Source organism: Crinia signifera, chromosome 4 (assembly GCF_055691185.1).
Source record: "Crinia signifera chromosome 4, ASM5569118v1, whole genome shotgun sequence".
Taxonomy (NCBI): domain Eukaryota; kingdom Metazoa; phylum Chordata; class Amphibia; order Anura; family Myobatrachidae; genus Crinia; species Crinia signifera.
Window position 1 is genome coordinate 308,414,284 of NC_139220.1, and position 20,708 is coordinate 308,434,991.

At 45.1% G+C, this 20,708-nt stretch overlaps 2 protein-coding genes across 2 annotated transcripts in view; one reads left to right on the plus strand and one right to left on the minus strand.

Moving 5' to 3' along the window:
- LOC146075793 (A.superbus venom factor 1-like) overlaps positions 1-20,708 on the plus strand; it is a 262,596-nt gene that overhangs the window by 181,306 nt on the left and 60,582 nt on the right. The window lies entirely within an intron of this gene.
- LOC146072190 (venom factor-like) overlaps positions 1-20,708 on the minus strand; it is a 113,210-nt gene that overhangs the window by 39,678 nt on the left and 52,824 nt on the right. The window contains exon 13 of the mRNA XM_083179516.1: positions 15,023-15,226. Coding sequence (XP_083035642.1) covers positions 15,023-15,226 — 204 coding nt within the window. The remainder of the gene's footprint in view (positions 1-15,022; positions 15,227-20,708) is intronic.

Consider the following 20,708-nt stretch of genomic DNA (forward strand, 5'->3'; position numbering starts at 1 on the left):
CCATTTTAACATTGATTCCTATGGAAAAATCGGGTCATCGCATCGCATCGCATCCGATGGTCGCATGCGATGCGATGCGATGTGCCCGATCCGACCAGATTTAGAAATCGGGCGCCCAGTTAACTCACAAGTACCGCATTTTCTTGTATTATTAAAATGTCATGGCCTTAATAACTGAACTAGTTCTGTATTTCTGGGGATGGGTCAGATTTTTCCGATTTTTTTTTTTCTATGCTGCTCAAATGAATATTATAGAAAAAAATTCCATAACATAAAAGGTCCCAATTTAAAAAGAAGACACAACTCCTTTAGCACTCACTAAATGAGTTATGTCCTGCTTTCAGTATTAAGTGTTTGCCAATGCCTGTACAACAGGATGCGTTCAGTACCCCGGCGGTTCCAGCCACAACTGGGAGGCGGAATTCCAACCCCAATGATGATGCTGGTGCCAGAATACAGGCTGCCAGGATGTCTCTTGGAAGCGGTAGCGTCAGGCAAAGAAAAGGGGGTCAGGTTTAGGCAGTCAGGGGGAATTTCGGGTTAGGCTGCAGGGGGGGTTAAGGTTAGCCTGCGGAAAGGGTCAAGGTTAGGAACTTAAAAGGGGGTTTAGGTTTAGGCACTTAGAAGGGGGGATTAAGTTTAGGCACTTAGAAGGGAGGTTAGGTTTAGGCGGCATCATGCAGGGATTAGAGTTAGGCACTAGAATGGAGGGCATGGGTCATGTTGTGGGGGTGTGGAGGATTAGAGTTAGGCTGCAGGAGCTACGGTTAGGCTGTGGGACAGTTAAGGTTCAGTACTAATGCGGAGGGTTGAGCTGCAGGGGTAGTGTCAGGCACTACCGGTGGTTGGGTTAAGGGTAGGCTGCAGGAAGGGAGGGTTAAGGTTAAGCTGCAGGAAGGGATGGTTAGGGCTAATGGTGTAGAGGAAGTCTGTAAGTATATTTAACAAGCCCTCTTCAGGATTTTGTTGAGTCAGTCCTCTGATTGGCAGCATCCCTAGTGTTGGGCCCTTCGTACTGTAGTGTTGATGTAGTGACCTTATAGGATAATATTCCACACTCAATACGCAATGTTTTCTTCTTCTACTTTTAGTGAAAACCCTTACTAGGAACTTCTATTTTGATGCGACCTACTACCTCCAACGGGGTGTGCCATGGGCAGAAATATGGCACATGATTTCGGTAATGCCTACATGTTTGCCGTTGAATGAAGATTATTTACATAGACTCCAAGTTTTGCAGATGGATTGATTTTATACCCCGCCATATTGATGGCTTGTTACTAATTAGGGCAGGCCCTCAAAAAGAGTTTGAGGAGAATATGGCAGCTGTAAGCCAAATGAATGTAATTACATACCTCCCAACTTTACCCTATCAAGAATAGGGACACTTGTGCGGTGAAAGGGGGCGTGTCTTATGTAAATGAGGGTCCGGCATATGCAAATGAGGGCAGCTCCCCCGTTTTAGCCCGCTACGCCTCTGAATGGACACGGTGCGCATGCGCACCGTGTCTATTCTGTCAGATTGGGGGGACTCCCAACTGCCCCCCCGCAGCGGGACACCACCGGCCACGGGAGGGACGCAGAACATCCCCAAAAACCGGGACATTCCCGCGTTTAGTGGGACAGTTGGGAGGTACTGTATGTAATTATTACATTTAAGTTTCACTGCAGCACCTCCTCAATCCATTATTTAGATCCCCCTCATTAAAATGATAGAATCCTCTCACAGTTTTTGAGGGGCAGGAACAGGGGAGTTTTAAGTGAGAGAGGAGAGTTCCTGTGTGCCCCCTCCAGGGCCGGTGCTACCCACTCAGCAGCTCCTGCAAAGCAGGGAGGCGCCATGCTGAAAAGGCGCTGTCTCCCCCCTGCTCTGCTAAAGCTGCCTCAGCCCTCACTGTCACTGCCTCCTGCACTCCTGCACGCCACCCGCAGCGCCTGTCTGACACCGGCAGTATGGAGAGGCTGAGCAGCTCCCTGCACCGCGCACACACTGTCCTCCTCCTGCGACCTGTCCCCTCTTCTTCCCGGACACTTGCTCTGAAGCATGTAGCGCTGTCTGTGAATGCCTGGATGACATTTCATGTCTGGATCTGCCCCCTACCCGTTGCTCACTGCGCCTGTCAGCTGTCAATCACATGACGAACAGGCAGCAGTGCCGCCTCCTCTTCCCTCTTCTCAGTGTGCTGTGCCAGTGCCACTGCCAGTTCTCAACACTCCGCCCCCTCTATCTCCTCCCCTCTATCTCCTCCTTCTCTCCCCTCCTTTCCCCCTCAGTCACGAGTGCTGCACATACTTTTTGTACTGCTTTCGGATTGCATCGCACACACATTTCATGCATGCCGTGCGATGCGATCTAGCCCATAACGTATGCGATTCTCACATTGTGTATGGGCACCTTTAGTGCCTGCAACATTTTGCAGACACAGCACTAAGATGGTGTATGCATACATACGTGTACATGCACCCGAGATCCTCCATAGGATCGCATGTTGCATACACTCCCACAATCGGGCTGCAGCTTGTTGCAATGGCAATGTGAAAGGGCGCAAAATGTATGGTTTGCAGGAGGGCGCCGGACACCCTAGTGCCGGCCCTGGCCCCCTCCCTCCTCTCTGAAAGCGAGTAGATGCTGTCATTATGCCAGAGCCTATAGCACATGCGCCAGTCTCAGGGAACAAGGAGCGCTAACTAGCTCAGAACAGGGCACCACTGATGTGACTGTGGAACTTCATTTACTGTATTCACGCTCCTATTGGAACATTTGTACAGGACAATCTGCCCCTTCATTTCTAGAAGCTGCATGCTTCATATTCTTGTTTGCAGTTATCTAAGGAGACCTAAAATGTAACCATGAATTATCCACCTCTCTCTCTCTATATATATATATATATATATATATATATATATATATATATATATATATATATATATATATATATATATATATATATATATATATATATATATATGTATATTTAACCCCTTCCCGACATTTGACGTACATTTACGTCATGGCCGGGATGTACTTCCCAACACATGGCATAAATGTACGTCATGACTTTAAACTGTCACTGCGTCTAGAGACGCAGTGACAGAGGGACGATGTCTGCTGTCCCTGACAGCAGACATGTCCCTGCATGCCCAGGCGGGGCTGCGATGCCGCCCCCCCTTCGGCGATCGCTGTGATTGGCTGTTCAGTGTGAACAGCCATTCACAGCGTTTTCCTGTGTTACCAGCGAATCAGACGCTCGGTAACACAGGTGTCAATCACCGCCGGGCGTCAGGGGGCATGAGGGGGTCATCGGTGACGATGACACCTCACCCCACCCTCACCCCACCTGCCCCCAAGGCTGTGATTGGTCCGTCGGACCGACAGCCAATCACAGCCAAGGCGCGACATTTAAACTAACGGTGACTGCGCTGCAGACGCCATTCCGGTCTGGAATAGCGTGCAGAGCAGTCACCGTGCCTATCTGCCGTGATACTGACCTGATCCTTGCTAATACTTACCTGATCCTTGCAAATACCTTACCTGATCACCTGATCACTGCTTGTAGCGTGCTGGACGCTTCCTGGATCTGACTTCTTGGGACTTCCTGCTGCTGCTGCAGTGTGATAGAGAGATAGAGAGAGAGATAGAGAGAGATAGAGAGATAGTGACAGAGAGAGCTATATTTTGTGTCTGCTACCCCCCCTTTTTGGGGGTGCAGGTTTTTTTTATATATAAATAACTGTCAGTGCTGCTGCTGCAGTGTCATAGAGTGATAGATAGTGATAGATAGTGATAGATAGTGATAGATAGTGAGAGATAGAGAGATTTGTGTCTGCTACCCCCCCTTTTTGGGGGTGCAGGTTTTTTTTTTATATATATAACTGTCAGTGCTGCTGCTGCAGTGTCATAGAGTGATAGATAGTGATAGATAGTGAGAGATAGAGAGATAGAGAGAGATAGTGACATAGAGTGATAGAGAGTGTATATTTTGTGTCTGCTACCCCCCCTTTTTGGGGGTGCAGGTTTTTTTTTATACATATAACTGTCAGTGCTGCTGCTGCAGTGTCCTAGAGTGATAGATAGTGATAGATAGTGATAGATAGTGATAGATAGTGAGAGATAGAGAGAGATAGTGACAGAGAGTGATAGAGAGTGTATATTTTGTGTCTGCTACCCCCCTTTTGTGCTGATCAGTATATCTGTGCTGATCAGCAACTTTTTGGGGGCGCAGGGTTTTTTTTTTTATATATACCTGTCAGTTGCTGCCAGTTGCACTGTCAGTTGCACCAAAGGTTGTGCACCTGCTGCCCCTCACTGGTAATCAGTGTCGCATCACTGATCACCTTTTTTTTTTTGAGGGTGCTGTGGGGTCTTTTTTTAATTTTTTTTTTACACACACTGTGATTTTGTGGGTGTCCTGTGGCCACTGTGCGCTGATCAGTGACGTACATCACTGATCAGCTTTTTCGGCACAGGGTTGATCTATTTTTTTTTTTTTTGATCAAATTCCTGTTGCCTTTGAGCGCTGTTCAGTGACGGACGTTACTGACCAACATCTGTGCTCAAATTTTGGCGCAGGACCTTTTTTTTTTTTTTTTTTAACCCCTTCAATTTTTTTTTTTTTTAACCCCTTCAATTTTTTTTTTTTTTTTATTGGGATCAAATTCCTGTATAAAGTATTTTTTTTTTCTGCACTACATACACACTACACACTACATACCCCCCGGGTTGAAATAAAGTTTGTACCCCCCCCTACACTATACACGTGTTGAAACATTTCACTACCAGTAACACAAAAATAAAAATGGCATCCCAAATGTCATCCCAAATGTCATCCCAAATGTCATCCCAGTCATCCAGAAGAATGTATTCAGCGGAGGAGGCATATGCCATGCTTGCCTCTGACTCTGACACAGCCAGTGATGCAAGCGGGGAATTTGAAGGATTTGTCTTAAGCTCCTCTTCCTCCTCTGGTGATGAGGGACCCCCTCAAAGACGCCCCCGTAGAGCAGCTGAGACCCCCCCCCCAATAATTGATCTCGTATGGACCCCACCACCAGACAATTTTGAGCCCCAGGTTCCTGAGTTTTTGGCCATGCCAGGAATCCAATTTGATTCCACAGGTCTCAGAGAAATTGACTTTTTCAAATTATTTTTCTCTGATGATTTTATAAATTTAATGGTGGACCAAACTAATTTATATGCCCAGCAGTTTATTGCTCAAAACCCCACGTCATCATTTGCTAGGTGGACCCCTGTAGATGCAGTAGAGATGATGACGTTTTGGGGTCTGGTGTTTCATATGGGCATAGTAAAAAAGCCAGAAATTAGGCAATATTGGAGTACAGATGTTCTGTACAGCACCCCATTTTACCGTATGGCCATGCCCCGGGCTCGATTTGAGACGATTCTTAAATTTTTGCATTACAACGATAATGCACAGTGCCCTCCCAGAGATGATCCCACCTTTGACCGGCTATTCAAAGTCAGGCCGGTCATTGATCATTTCAGTGCCAAATTTGCAGAGATGTACATCCCTGAAAAATGTATTTGTATTGACGAGTCCCTTATACATTTTAAAGGAAGGGTTAAATTCCGCCAGTACCTTCCCAGTAAGAGGGCAAGGTATGGCATAAAAATGTATAAGCTGTGTGAAAGCACCTCAGGGTACACCCACATGTTTAGGGTATATGAAGGGAAGGATTCAAGAATTGAACCGCCAGAATGCCCCCCCTCCCTCGTAGGTGTTAGTGGAAAAATTGTCTGGGATTTAGTGCACCCCTTCCTGGATAAAGGTTATCACCTCTATGTGGATAACCTTTACACTAGCATCCCCCTGTTTAAGGCCCTTGGTTCAAGAGGTACAGCAGCTTGCGGTACTGTGCGCAAGAACCAAAGAGGCCTCCCAAAAACGCACATTGCCCAAGTAGTGAGAAGGGGTGAAAGCAGGGGAATATGCACCGAAAATATGTTGTTGGTCAAATATAAGGACAAGAGGGATGTCCTTATACTGACAACAATTCACGGAGACAGTACCACCTCCGTCCCTGTACGAGGTACCAGTACCCACACCTCCAAACCTAATTGTATCCTGGATTACAATAAGTACATGGGCGGAGTGGATCTTTCAGATCAGGTACTGAAGCCGTGCAGTGCCCTGTGGAAAATAAAAATCTGGTACAAGAAGCTGGCCGTGTATATCATCCAGATGGCACTGTATAACGCTTACGTGCTATTCCGTTCTACCGGCCAGAGGGGGACATTTATGCACTTTCAAGAGGAAGTCATAAAGGGCCTAATATTTGGGAACCAGCAGGCAGAGGGCCCCAGTACTTCTAGTACTGGCCCCCGTATTGTACCAGGGCAGCATTTTCCTGATGAAATCCCCTCCACTGGAAAAAAGGGCAGGACACAAAAAAGGTGCAAAGTTTGCTATAAAAAGGGAATAAGAAAGCAAACTATTTTCCAGTGTGACACTTGCCCCGACAAACCCGGCCTATGTATAAAGGAGTGTTTTAAAATATACCACACATCTATGGATTATTAGGTTCATAATTTCACCGTGCTTCGGGGGTCTTGCTAATGCCACATAGCACCCACCATTCATTCCACCAGAATCTGAGCCGCAAAATCCAAAAATCACTCCTTCCCTTCTGAGTCCTGCCATGCACCCAACTGGTATTTTTCGGTCACATGTGAGGCATTGCCGTACTCGGGAGAAATTGGGGCACAGATTTTGGGGTGCTTTTTCTCCTTCATACCTTCTGAAAATGAAAAATTTTGAGCCAGAACTGCATTTTTGTGTAAAAAAATGTAATTTTTCATTTTCACTGCCCAGTTGTATCAAAATTGGTGAAACCCCTGGGGGTTTGAAATGTACACTATACCCCTAGATGAATTCCCTGAGGGGTGTAGTTTGCAAAATGGGGTCACTTGTGGGGGGGTTCCACTGTATTGGTGCTTTGGGGGTCTTGCTAATGCGACATAGCACCCACCAACATTCCACCAGAATTTGTGCTGCAAAATCCAAATATCACTCCTTCCCTTCTGAGTCCTGCCACTTTTTGGTCACACATGAGGCATTGCCGTACTCGGGAGAAATTGGGGCACAGATTTTGGGGTGCTTTTTCTCCTTCATACCTTCTGAAAATGAAAAATTTTGAGCCAGAACTGCATTTTTGTGTAAAAAAAATGTAATTTTTCATTTTCACTGCCCAGTTGTATCAAAATTGGTGAAACCCCTGGGGGTTTGAAATGTACACTATACCCCTAGATGAATTCCCTGAGGGGTTTAGTTTGCAAAATGGGGTCACTTGTGGGGGGGTTCCACTGTATTCGTGCTTTGGGGGTCTTGCTAATGCGACATAGCACCCACCAACATTCCACCAGAATTTGTGCTGCAAAATCCAAATATCACTCCTTCCCTTCTGAGTCCTGCCACTTTTTGGTCACACATGAGGCATTGCCGTACTCGGGAGAAATTGGGGCACAGATTTTGGGGTGCTTTTTCTCCTTCATACCTTCTGAAAATGAAAAATTTTGAGCCAGAACTGCATTTTTGTGTAAAAAAATGTAATTTTTCATTTTCACTGCCCAGTTGTATCAAAATTGGTGAAACCCCTGGGGGTTTGAAATGTACACTATACCCCTAGATGAATTCCCTGAGGGGTGTAGTTTGCAAAATGGGGTCACTTGTGGGGGGGTTCCACTGTATTGGTGCTTTGGGGGTCTTGCTAATGCGACATAGCACCCACCAACATTCCACCACCAAAAATCACTCCTTCCCTTCTGAGTCCTGCCATGCACCCAACTGGTATTTTTTGGTCACATATGAGGCATTGCCATACTCGGGAGAAATTGGGGCACAGATCTTGGGGTGCTTTTTCTCCTTCATACCTTCTGAAAATGAAAAATTTTGAGCCAGAACTGCATTTTTGTGTAAAAAAATGTAATTTTTCATTTTCACTGCCCAGTTGTATCAAAATTGGTGAAACCCCTGGGGGTTTGAAATGTACACTATACCCCTAGATGAATTCCCTGAGGGGTGTAGTTTGCAAAATGGGGTCACTTGTGGGGGGGTTCCACTGTATTGGTGCTTGGGGGGTCTTGCTAATGCAACATAGCACCCACCAACATTCCACCAGAATCTGAGCTGCAAAATCCAAAAATCACTCCTTCCTTTCTGAGTCCTGCCATGCACCCAAATGGTATTTTTTGGTCACATGTGAGGCATTGCCGTACTCGGGAGAAATTGGGGCACAGATTTTGGGGTGCTTTGTCTCCTTCATTCCTTGTGAAAATGAAAAATTTTGAGCCAGAACTGCATTTTTGTGTAAAAAATGTAATTTTGCATTTGCACAGCCCAGTTGTATCAAAATTGGTGAAACCCCTGGGGGTTTGAAATGTACACTATACCCCTAGATGAATTCCCTGAGGGGTGTAGTTTGCAAAATGGGGTCACTTGTGGGGGGGTTCCACTGTATTGGTGCTTGGGGGGTCTTGCTAATGCGACATAGCACCCACCAAAATTCCACCAGAATCTGAGCTGCAAAATCCAAAAATCACTCCTTCCCTTCTGAGTCCTGCCATGCACCCAACTGGTATTTTTTGGTCACATATGAGGCATTGCCATACTCGGGAGAAATTGGGGCACAGATCTTGGGGTGCTTTTTCTCCTTCATACCTTCTGAAAATGAAAAATTTTGAGCCAGAACTGCATTTTTGTGTAAAAAAATGTAATTTTTCATTTTCACTGCCCAGTTGTATCAAAATTGGTGAAACCCCTGGGGGTTTGAAATGTACACTATACCCCTAGATGAATTCCCTGAGGGGTGTAGTTTGCAAAATGGGGTCACTTGTGGGGGGGTTCCACTGTATTGGTGCTTGGGGGGTCTTGCTAATGCAACATAGCACCCACCAACATTCCACCAGAATCTGAGCTGCAAAATCCAAAAATCACTCCTTCCTTTCTGAGTCCTGCCATGCACCCAAATGGTATTTTTTGGTCACATGTGAGGCATTGCCGTACTCGGGAGAAATTGGGGCACAGATTTTGGGGTGCTTTGTCTCCTTCATTCCTTGTGAAAATGAAAAATTTTGAGCCAGAACTGCATTTTTGTGTAAAAAATGTAATTTTGCATTTGCACAGCCCAGTTGTATCAAAATTGGTGAAACCCCTGGGGGTTTGAAATGTACACTATACCCCTAGATGAATTCCCTGAGGGGTGTAGTTTGCAAAATGGGGTCACTTGTGGGGGGGTTCCACTGTATTGGTGCTTGGGGGGTCTTGCTAATGCGACATAGCACCCACCAAAATTCCACCAGAATCTGAGCTGCAAAATCCAAAAATCACTCCTTCCCTTCTGAGTCCTGCCATGCACCCAAATGGTATTTTTTGGTCACATGTGAGGCATTGCCGTACTCGGGAGAAATTGGGGCACAGATTTTGGGGTGCTTTTTCTCCTTCATACCTTCTGAAAATGAAAAATTTTGAGCCAGAACTGCATTTTTGTGTAAAAAAATGTAATTTTTCATTTTCACTGCCCAGTTGTATCAAAATTGGTGAAACCCCTGGGGGTTTGAAATGTACACTATACCCCTAGATGAATTCCCTGAGGGGTGTAGTTTGCAAAATGGGGTCACTTGTGGGGGGGTTCCACTGTATTGGTGCTTTGGGGGTCTTGCTAATGCGACATAGCACCCACCAACATTCCACCACCAAAAATCACTCCTTTCCTTCTGAGTCCTGCCATGCACCCAACTGGTATTTTTTGGTCACATATGAGGCATTGCCATACTCGGGAGAAATTGGGGCACAGATCTTGCGGTGCTTTTTCTCCTTCATACCTTCTGAAAATAAAAAATTTTGAGCCAGAACTGCATTTTTGTGTAAAAAAATGTAATTTTTCATTTTCACTGCCCAGTTGTATCAAAATTGGTGAAACCCCTGGGGGTTTGAAATGTACACTATACCCCTAGATGAATTCCCTGAGGGGTGTAGTTTGCAAAATGGGGTCACATGTGGGGGGGTTCCACTGTATTGGTGCTTGGGGGGTCTTGCTAATGCAACATAGCACCCACCAACATTCCACCAGAATCTGAGCTGCAAAATCCAAAAATCACTCCTTCCTTTCTGAGTCCTGCCATGCACCCAAATGGTATTTTTTGGTCACATGTGAGGCATTGCCGTACTCGGGAGAAATTGGGGCACAGATTTTGGGGTGCTTTGTCTCCTTCATTCCTTGTGAAAATGAAAAATTTTGAGCCAGAACTGCATTTTTGTGTAAAAAATGTAATTTTGCATTTGCACAGCCCAGTTGTATCAAAATTGGTGAAACCCCTGGGGGTTTGAAATGTACACTATACCCCTAGATGAATTCCCTGAGGGGTGTAGTTTGCAAAATGGGGTCACTTGTGGGGGGGTTCCACTGTATTGGTGCTTGGGGGGTCTTGCTAATGCGACATAGCACCCACCAAAATTCCACCAGAATCTGAGCTGCAAAATCCAAAAATCACTCCTTCCCTTCTGAGTCCTGCCATGCACCCAAATGGTATTTTTTGGTCACATGTGAGGCATTGCCGTACTCGGGAGAAATTGGGGCACAGATTTTGGGGTGCTTTTTCTCCTTCATACCTTATGAAAATGAAAAATTTTGAGCCAGAACTGCATTTATGTGTAAAAAAATGTAATTTTTCATTTTCACTGCCCAGTTGTATCAAAATTGGTGAAACCCCTGGGGGTTTGAAATGTACACTATACCCCTAGATGAATTCCCTGAGGGGTGTAGTTTGCAAAATGGGGTCACTTGTGGGGGGTTCCACTGTATTGGTGCTTGGGGGGTCTTGCTAATGCAACATAGCACCCACCAACATTCCACCAGAATCTGAGCTGCAAAATCCAAAAATCACTCCTTCCTTTCTGAGTTCTGCCATGCACCCAAATGGTATTTTTTGGTCACATGCGAGGCATTGCCGTACTCGGGAGAAATTGGGGCACAGATTTTGGGGTGCTTCGTCTCCTTCATTCCTTGTGAAAATGAAATATTTTGAGCCAGAACTGCATTTTTGTGTAAAAAATGTAATTTTGCATTTGCACAGCCCAGTTGTATCAAAATTGGTGAAACCCCTGGGGGTTTGAAATGTACACTATACCCCTAGATGAATTCCCTGAGGGGTGTAGTTTGCAAAATGGGGTCACTTGTGGGGGGTTCCACTGTATTGGTGCTTGGGGGGTCTTGCTAATGCGACATAGCACCCACCAAAATTCCACCAGAATCTGAGCTGCAAAATCCAAAAATCACTCCTTCCCTTCTGAGTCCTGCCATGCACCCAAATGGTATTTTTTGGTCACATGTGAGGCATTGCCGTACTCGGGAGAAATTGGGGCACAGATTTTGGGGTGCTTTTTCTCCTTCATACCTTCTGAAAATGAAAAATTTTGAGCCAGAACTGCATTTTTGTGTAAAAAAATGTAATTTTTCATTTTCACTGCCCAGTTGTATCAAAATTGGTGAAACCCCTGGGGGTTTGAAATGTACACTATACCCCTAGATGAATTCCCTGAGGGGTGTAGTTTGCAAAATGGGGTCACTTGTGGGGGGGTTCCACTGTATTGGTGCTTTGGGGGTCTTGCTAATGCGACATAGCACCCACCAACATTCCACCACCAAAAATCACTCCTTCCCTTCTGAGTCCTGCCATGCACCCAACTGGTATTTTTTGGTCACATATGAGGCATTACCATACTCGGGAGAAATTGGGGCACAGATTTTGGGGTGCTTTTTCTCCTTCATACCTTATGAAAATGAAAAATTTTGAGCCAGAACTGCATTTTTGTGTAAAAAACTGTAATTTTTCATTTTCACTGCCCAGTTGTATAAAAATTGGTGAAACCCCTGGGGGTTTGAAATGTACACTATACCCCTAGATGAATTCCCTGAGGGGTGTAGTTTGCAAAATGGGGTCACTTGTGGGGGGGTTCCACTGTATTGGTGCTTGGGGGGTCTTGCTAATGCAACATGTGTTCCCTGTGTGACAAACTGTTCTGTCCGTGCTTATATGGTCACCTACCGACTGCTGCATCGACCAGTGGCGCCGCTGATGGCTGCCTAGGCGATGTGCTGCTTGGCGGGTATGTGTTCCCTGTGTATAAATTGTACTGTCCCTGCTCATATTGTCACCTACCAACTGCTGCAACGACCAGTGGCGCCGCTGATGGCTGCCTAGGCGCTGCGCAGCTCGGCGGGCATGTGTTCCCCTACATGTAATGTGTAATGTCCTCAATGTAATGTATGCAATGTCCTCTCTCCCCCCCCCCCCCTCCCCCATCCCTGCTTGATGATGCACTGTAAATCCGAAAAAAATTCCTAGTGTGCGCAAGCACACATGGCCAATAAAGTTGATTCTGATTCTGATTCTGATTCTGATAGCACCCACCAACATTCCACCAGAATCTGAGCTGCAAAATCCAAAAATCACTCCTTCCTTTCTGAGTCCTGCCATGCACCCAAATGGTATTTTTTGGTCACATGTGAGGCATTGCCGTACTCGGGAGAAATTGGGGCACAGATTTTGGGGTGCTTTTTCTCCTTCATACCTTCTGAAAATGAAAAATTTTGAGCCAGAACTGCATTTTTGTGTAAAAAATTTAATTTTTCATTTTCACTGCCCAGTTGTACCACAATTGGTGAAACCCCTGGGGGTTTGAAATGTACACTATACCCCTAGATGAATTCCCTGAGGGGTGTAGTTTGCAAAATGGGGTTACTTGTGGGGGGGTTCCTAAATTTTAGCATCTTATGGTGCCTAGAAACCTACATGGTGCCTAAAAAATAATCTCATAAAAAGGAGGCTCCAAAATCAAGTAGGTGCTCCTTCTATTATGAAGCCTGTGGTTTGGTCAACGTGCACACTAGGGCCACATATAGGATATTTATGAAAACAAAAGAATTAGGGGAATCAATTTTTAGTCACATTTCTCTAGTAAAATGTACTGTGTTCCTTAGAAAAATGTATTAAAATTGCAAATCTGCAAAAAAAATGAAATTTTGAAATTTCACCTACACTTTGTTTTTATTCCTGTGAAACACCTAAAGGGTTAACAAACTTCCAAAATGCTGTTTTGAATACTGTGAGGGGTGCAGTTTTTGAAATGGTATCATTTATGGGGGTGTCTCACATACAAGTCCCTCAAAGTCACATCAGAACTGAACTGGTCCCTAAAAAAATCAGTGTTTGAAATTTTCTTGAAAATTTGAGAATTTGCTATTCATATTGTAAGCCTCCTAGTGTCCAAAAAAATTAAAAGGAAGTTGAAATAATGATGGAAACATAAAGTAGACATATGGTCTATGTTAGTTATTAACTATTTTGAGTGGTATGATTATTTGTCTCACAAGCAGAAAATTTAACATTTTGCAAATTGCTAAATTTTCCATTTTTTTACGACATTTTGGTATTTTTCACAAAAAAACACAGACTGTATCGACCCAAATTTACCACTAATTTGAAGTACAATGTGTCACGAAAAAACAATCTCAAAATCACTGGGATAAGTAAAAGCAAAAAAAAGTTATCCCCACTTAAGTGATACATGTCAGATTTGAAAAAAAGGGCTCTGTCAGGAACGCAAAAACTGGCTGTCAGGAAGGGGTTAATAAAAAAAAATTTTTTTGATGTGTTGAGCATGCATTATGATTTCACTTAAACTTTATGACTCTAGGGCATATTATAGTTTATTATTTAGGTACTTGTTTCCTAGCACGGCGCCCATCGCATCGCATACCATAAGCCATACAATGTTATGCGATGTTACGCGATGGCAGCCGATGTTATACAATTTTAAATTGTATACCATCACATTGTATGCCATATACAATGGTATAAGATTTAAAATTGTATAAGCACCCTAATGGGTGTTTTCAATGTTAAATGGGCCCCCTATAAGAGTATTAATTGTATAAGCACCGTAATGGGTGCTTACAATGTTAAAAGCACCCTCATGCCACCCCCACTATAAACGCCAACCCGAATATATGGTATGCGATGCGATACAATGCATAAGATGCCATATGACTGAATATCGTGGGCACCGTGCTAGAAAACAAGTACCATTATTTAATAAATTACAGGTTGAGTATCCCTTATCCGAAATGCTCGCGACTACAAGCATTTTGATTCAGATTTTTTTTTTCATACTCACTTGATCCCTAAGCGTTGCCCCAACAGTCCCTTGGCATCCACAGTGGCCTTCAGATTCAGCTGCAGTGGCATCCCCGGCGCAATTCATCCTTGGGACTGGTGATGCCACTGAAGAGAAGTTCAATGGCCGCCGTGGACACCGGGGGACAAGGTAAGTATATAAAAAAAATAGGAATTATTCGGATATGGGATATACCTGTATTACATTGTATTGATGTGTTGGTATATAATTTTATATCAGCCTTGTTTTATGTAAATTAGCGCAGAGATCACAAATATATTGAAGTTATTATTGACACTTTTGTAAAGTTATCTTAGAATGCTCTCACAGGCATCCTAGAACTCTGCAGCATCTAATTATTATTACCTACCAGGTGACACTAGTTTGATCTTATAGCAGCGCCTAAATTAATCTTTTTTTAGTTAGACACTTAGGGGGATATTCAATGTCTGCCGAAAATCCATCAGTGGAAATATCAGCAGTTAAGGTATTCAATCCCGGATGTGACTCTCCTGCTACAGACCCGCGTCCCTGTGGAGCCGAGTCTGTACTCTCGGAAACGGCTGTGGATTGTTGAATTCGTGGCTGTTTTTCGACAAAACGGCTGCGTTTTTGCCAATCCACTGAACAGTGAATTTCGGCTGTCGAGTTACTATCAGAAAAACTGAAAATGGCCCAGGATTCCGACGTTCGGACAGTCGGAATCCCGGCTTGAATGCCCCCTTATACTGTACAATAATTGGCCCGATCACCTGATCAGCCTTCAGTATCAATTGTTGACCACCGCTGAAATAATCTGGCTCACTACAAATACTTTAATCATCTCTTACCGTCCCCATACAGGTATCTTCCACATCAATCCAGACAGAGTCGGCCACCACCTCACGCCCTGCTCCCGTGGTCACAACATAATAAGCCACAATGCGGAATGATGGGATGAAGTCACCGGTTATTGGAAGCAACAGGGTCACCAGGATTTGATCTCGGGTCCTCTCCTGTGTGCCCACTCTCATTATTCTGCCTTTGTTCAGTATCTGTATAAAGAAAATAAATTTTCATATAAGTATACAGCTGATCAGTTCCTGTGCATCTATAATTGGTACAGGTTGTGCCCAATGGCAGCAGCTTATCATACGTGATCATAAAGCAATGCAAATGCAAGAGGAAGTGCATACCACCCCCTGCATGCATACCACCCCCTGTCTACATACCACCGCCTGCCTGCATACCACCACCTATCTGCATAACACCCCCTGCATGCACACCCCCCCTGTCTACATACCACCGCCTGCCTGCATACCACTTGTCTATACACACCCCCTTCTTGCATACATCCCCCTGTCTGCATACCACCCCCTGCCTGCACACCACACCCTGCCTGCACACCACACCCTGCCTGCATACATTTTCATATAAGTATACAGCTGATCAGTTCCTGGACTATGTGCGCAGGCGTATCTTTAATTGGTACAGGTTGTGCCCAATGGCAGCAGATTATCATATGCGGTCATAAAGCAATGCAAATGCAAGAGGAAGTGCATACCACCCCCCTGCATGCATACCACCTCCTTTCTACATACCACAGCCTGCTTGCATACCACCCCCTATCTGCATAACACCCCCTGCCTGCATACCACCACCTGTCTATACACACCCCTTGCTTGCATACATCCCCCTGTCTGCATATCACCCCCTGCCTACAGACCACTGCCTGCTGGCATACCTCCCTCTGCCTGCATACCACCCCGTGCCTACCTACCACTGCCTGCTTGCATACCTCCCCCTACCTGCATACTGCCCCCTGCCTGCATTCCACCACCTGCCTTTACACACCCCCTGCTTGCATACATCCCCCTGCCTGCACACCACCCCTTGCCTGCATACCAACCATGCCTGCACACCTTCTCCTACTTGTCCCAAATAGTAGAGGAACCAACTAGAACCTGGACCTAGTAGTAACAAATAATGTGGAGATAATATCAAATATTAAGGAAAGGGAGCCCTACTCCTATCCAGGCTTCTCCCGGAGAGGAGTGAAGAAAAGTAAGTAGGTGTGATTTGGGGGTGCTCATTGTAAGTAGACATAGCAACAGTGCTTAATGTCAAGACGCAGCAACAAAGGCCAATTAAGTATTAGAATGCATTAAAAGGGGCATAGAGGTGAGGGAAGTCAGTGTAATTTTGCCACTATATAAATCATTGGTACAGCCTCATATTTATACAGTGTACAGATCTGAGCACCACTCCATAACAAGACATCTTGTAACTAGCAAGGGTTCAAAGAAGAGTAACTAAATTGATTAAGGATATGGATTAATTGAGTTATGGGGAAATAGTAACACAAATTATGCCAGGGTTGCCTACTTTTCAGCTTCCCTCTCCAGGAGAGCTAGCTGAAGAAGGGGGCAGGGCCAGCGAACATGCAATGCTGGTATTTCAGGCATTGCAGAGCGGGTGGCGGGCCACAATTACATAATTCACGTCTTTGGGTCCCCATGGACTCCCTCGTCCAATGGAAATTGCGGTAGGCTGGGGGGATTCCGGGAGGCTTGCCCGCCTTTCCAAGGGGCCGGGAGGTGGACCCAATTTCCGGGAGCCTCCCGGCCATTCCAGGAGGGTAGGCAACCCTGGTTTAGGCAAGAGGAGACATGATTACTATACACAAATACATTAATGGCCAATACAGAGGGGGGAACTGTTTACCCCAAGTACTGTACACTGGACACGCGGGCAGCCCCCAGTGAAGGTTTTGATGGCAGACACTATTCATATGTTTAAGAAAGGGTTAGACTAATTTAAACCAGAAAACATGTTGCAGGGTGATAACCATTAATTACTATGTACAGTAGTGGAACCAGAGAGAAATGGGACAGCAATTTTGAGTCATCGGGGATTCTGGTCAGAACAGATTGGTAGTTACTTCATCTGGGTCATTTACAAATATAACACCCCATAACTATGAATAACAAGGCGCCACGTATCCCACTTAAACAGGGGTTAATATACCCCCAGCACCAGGCACAGCTCAGCACCTAAAGAGTTAAATATAGAGGGGGCGGGAGCAGCCATGGACGGGCAGGCTGGAGCCGCCCTAGATAGGCAGAGACAGACCGGAAGGCAGAGCAGGAAGGGGAGGTGAAGCAGAAGCGAGGAGAGAAGTAGAGATGGCCAAAACGGGTCACTAGCGAGAGCTGGGATCCAGCAGACCAGTCAGTGAAAAGATCCGTATCTTTTAGGCGGGTCAACAGTTCACTTTGAAAGAAGGGGTAATTGATAATAACGAAGCATACTTTGTGTAACAATCATTTATTCCAATTATTTTTTACTTTAACCCCTTCCCGACATTTGACGTACATTTACGTCATGGTCGGGAAGTACTTCCCGACACATGGCGTAAATGTACGTCATGGCTTGTAACTGTCACCGCGTCTATAGACGCGGTGACAGTTTCAACATGTCTGCTGTCCCTGACAGCAGACATGTCCCTGCATGCCCAGGGGGGGCTGCGATGCCGCCCCCCCGTCGGCGATCGCTGTGATTGGCTGTTCAGTGTGAATAGCCATTCACAGCGTTTTCTGTGTCACCGGCGAATAACGTTCGCCGGTGACACGCGATCGGAGGTGATTGGTGATGTAAAGTACAGCACCAATCACCGCGGGGTGTAAGGGTGACACTGGTGTCACCCCACCTCACCCCGCCCGCCCCCAAAGGCCGTGATTGGTTCGTCGGACCGACGGACCAATCACAGCCAAGGAGGGGGATTTAAACTAACGGTGACTGCACTGCAGACGCCATTCCGGTCTGGAATTGCGTGCAGTGCGGTCACCGTGCCCAGCTGCCGCCATTTACTGACCTGAACCGAGCAAAATACTTACCTGATCACTGCTTCATCACTGCTTGTAGTGTGCTGGATGCTTCCTGGATCCTGTTACTACTTGTGACTTCCTGTGTTGTGAACTTGTGCTGCTGCAGTGTAATAGCGTTAGATAGAGAGAGATAGATAGAGAGAGATAGAGATAGAGAGAGATAGTGTCAGAGAGTGCTATATTTTGTGCTGCTGCAGTGTGATATAGTTATAGATAGAGAGATAGAGAGAGATAGAGAGAGAGAGATAGAGAGATAGTGACAGATTGTGCTATATATTTTTTATATAACTGACTGCTGCCCCCCTTTTGTGCTGATCAGTATAAATGAACTGATCAGCAACTTTTTGGGGGCGCAGGTTTTTTTTTATATATATATATACCTGTCAGTGCTGCTGCTGCAGTGTCATAGAGTGATAGATAGTGAGAGATAGAGAGATAGAGAGAGATAGTGACAGAGAGTGATAGAGACTGCTATATTTTGTGTCTGCTGCCCCCCTTTTGTGCACCCCCAGTAACTTTTTGGGGGTGCAGGGGTTATTTTTCATATATATAACTGTCAGTGCTGCTGCTGCAGTGTCATAGAGTGATAGATAGTGAGAGATAGAGAGATAGAGAGAGATAGTGACAGAGAGTGATAGAGAGTGCTAAATTTTGTGTCTGTTGCCCCCGCCTTTTGTGCTGATCACTATATCTGAGGTGATCAGCAACTTTTTGGGGGTGCAGAGGTTTTTTTTTTTTATATATACCTGTCAGTTGCTGCCAGTTGCACTGTCAGTTGCACCAAAGGTTGTGCACCTGCTGCCCCTCACTGGTAATCAGTGTCGCATCACTGATCACCTTTTTTTTTTTTGTGGGTGCTGTGGGGTCTTTTTTTAATTTTTTTTTTACACACACTGTGATTTTGTGGGTGTCCTGTGGCCACTGTGCGCTGATCAGTGACGTACATCACTGATCATCTTTTTCGGCACAGGGTTGATCTATTTTTTTTTTTTTTTGATCAAATTCCTGTTGCCTTTGAGCGCTGTTCAGTGACGGACGTTACTGACCAACATCTGTGCTCAATTTTTGGCGCAGGACCTTTTTTTTTTTTTTTAACCCCTTCAATTTTTTTTTTTTTAACCCCTTCAATTTTTTTTTTTTTAACCCCTTCAATTTTTTTTTTTTGTATAAAGTATTTTTTTTTTCTGCACTACATACACACTACACACTACATACCCCCCGGGTTGAAATAAAGTTTGTACCCCCCCCTACACTATACACGTGTTGAAACATTTCACTACCAGTAACACAAAAATAAAAATGGCATCCCAAATGTCATCCCAAATGTCATCCCAGTCATCCAGAAGAATGTATTCAGCGGAGGAGGCATATGCCATGCTTGCCTCTGACTCTGACACAGCCAGTGATGCAAGCGGGGAATTTGAAGGATTCGTCTTAAGCTCCTCTTCCTCCTCTGGTGATGAGGGACCCCCTCAAAGACGCCCCCGTAGAGCAGCTGAGACCCCCCCCCCAATAATTGATCTCGTATGGACCCCACCACCAGACAATTTTGAGCCCCAGGTTCCTGAGTTTTTGGCCATCCCAGGAATCCAATTTGATTCCACAGGTCTCAGAGAAATTGACTTTTTCAAATTATTTTTCTCTGATGATTTTATAAATTTAATGGTGGACCAAACTAATTTATATGCCCAGCAGTTTATTGCTCAAAACCCCACGTCATCATTTGCTAGGTGGACCCCTGTAGATGCAGTAGAGATGATGACGTTTTGGGGTCTGGTGTTTCATATGGGCATAGTAAAAAAGCCAAAAATTAAGCAATATTGGAGTACAGATGTTCTGTACAGCACCCCATTTTACCGTATGGCCATGCCCCGGGCTCGATTTAAGACGATCCTTAAATTTTTGCATTACAACGATAATGCACAGTGCCCACCCAGAGATGATCCCACCTTTGACCGGCTATTCAAAGTCAGGCCGGTCATTGATCATTTCAGTGCCAAATTTGAAGAGATGTACATCCCAGATAAATTCATTTGCATAGACGAGTCCCTTATACATTTTAAAGGAAGGGTTAAATTCCGCCAGTACCTTCCCAGTAAGAGGGCAAGGTATGGCATAAAAATGTATAAGCTGTGTGAAAGCACCTCAGGGTACACTCACAGGTTTAGGGTATATGAAGGGAAGGATTCAAGAATTGAACCGCCAGAATGCCCCCCCTCCCTCGTAGGTGTTAGTGGAAAAATTGTCTGGGATTTAGTGCACCCCTTCCTGGATAAAGGTTATCACCTCTATGTGGATAACTTTTACACTAGCATCCCCCTGTTTAAGGCCCTTGGTTCAAGAGGTACAGCAGCTTGCGGTACTGTGCGCAAGAACCAAAGAGGCCTCCCAAAACTGCACATTGCCCAAGTAATGAGAAGGGGTGAAAGCAGGGGAATATGCACCGAAAATATGTTGTTGGTCAAATATAAGGACAAGAGGGATGTCCTTATACTGACAACAATTCACGGAGACAGTACCACCTCCGTCCCTGTACGAGGTACCAGTACCCACACCTCAAAACCTAATTGTATCCTGGATTACAATAGGTACATGGGCGGAGTGGATCTTTCAGATCAGGTACTGAAGCCGTACAGTGCCCTGCGGAAAA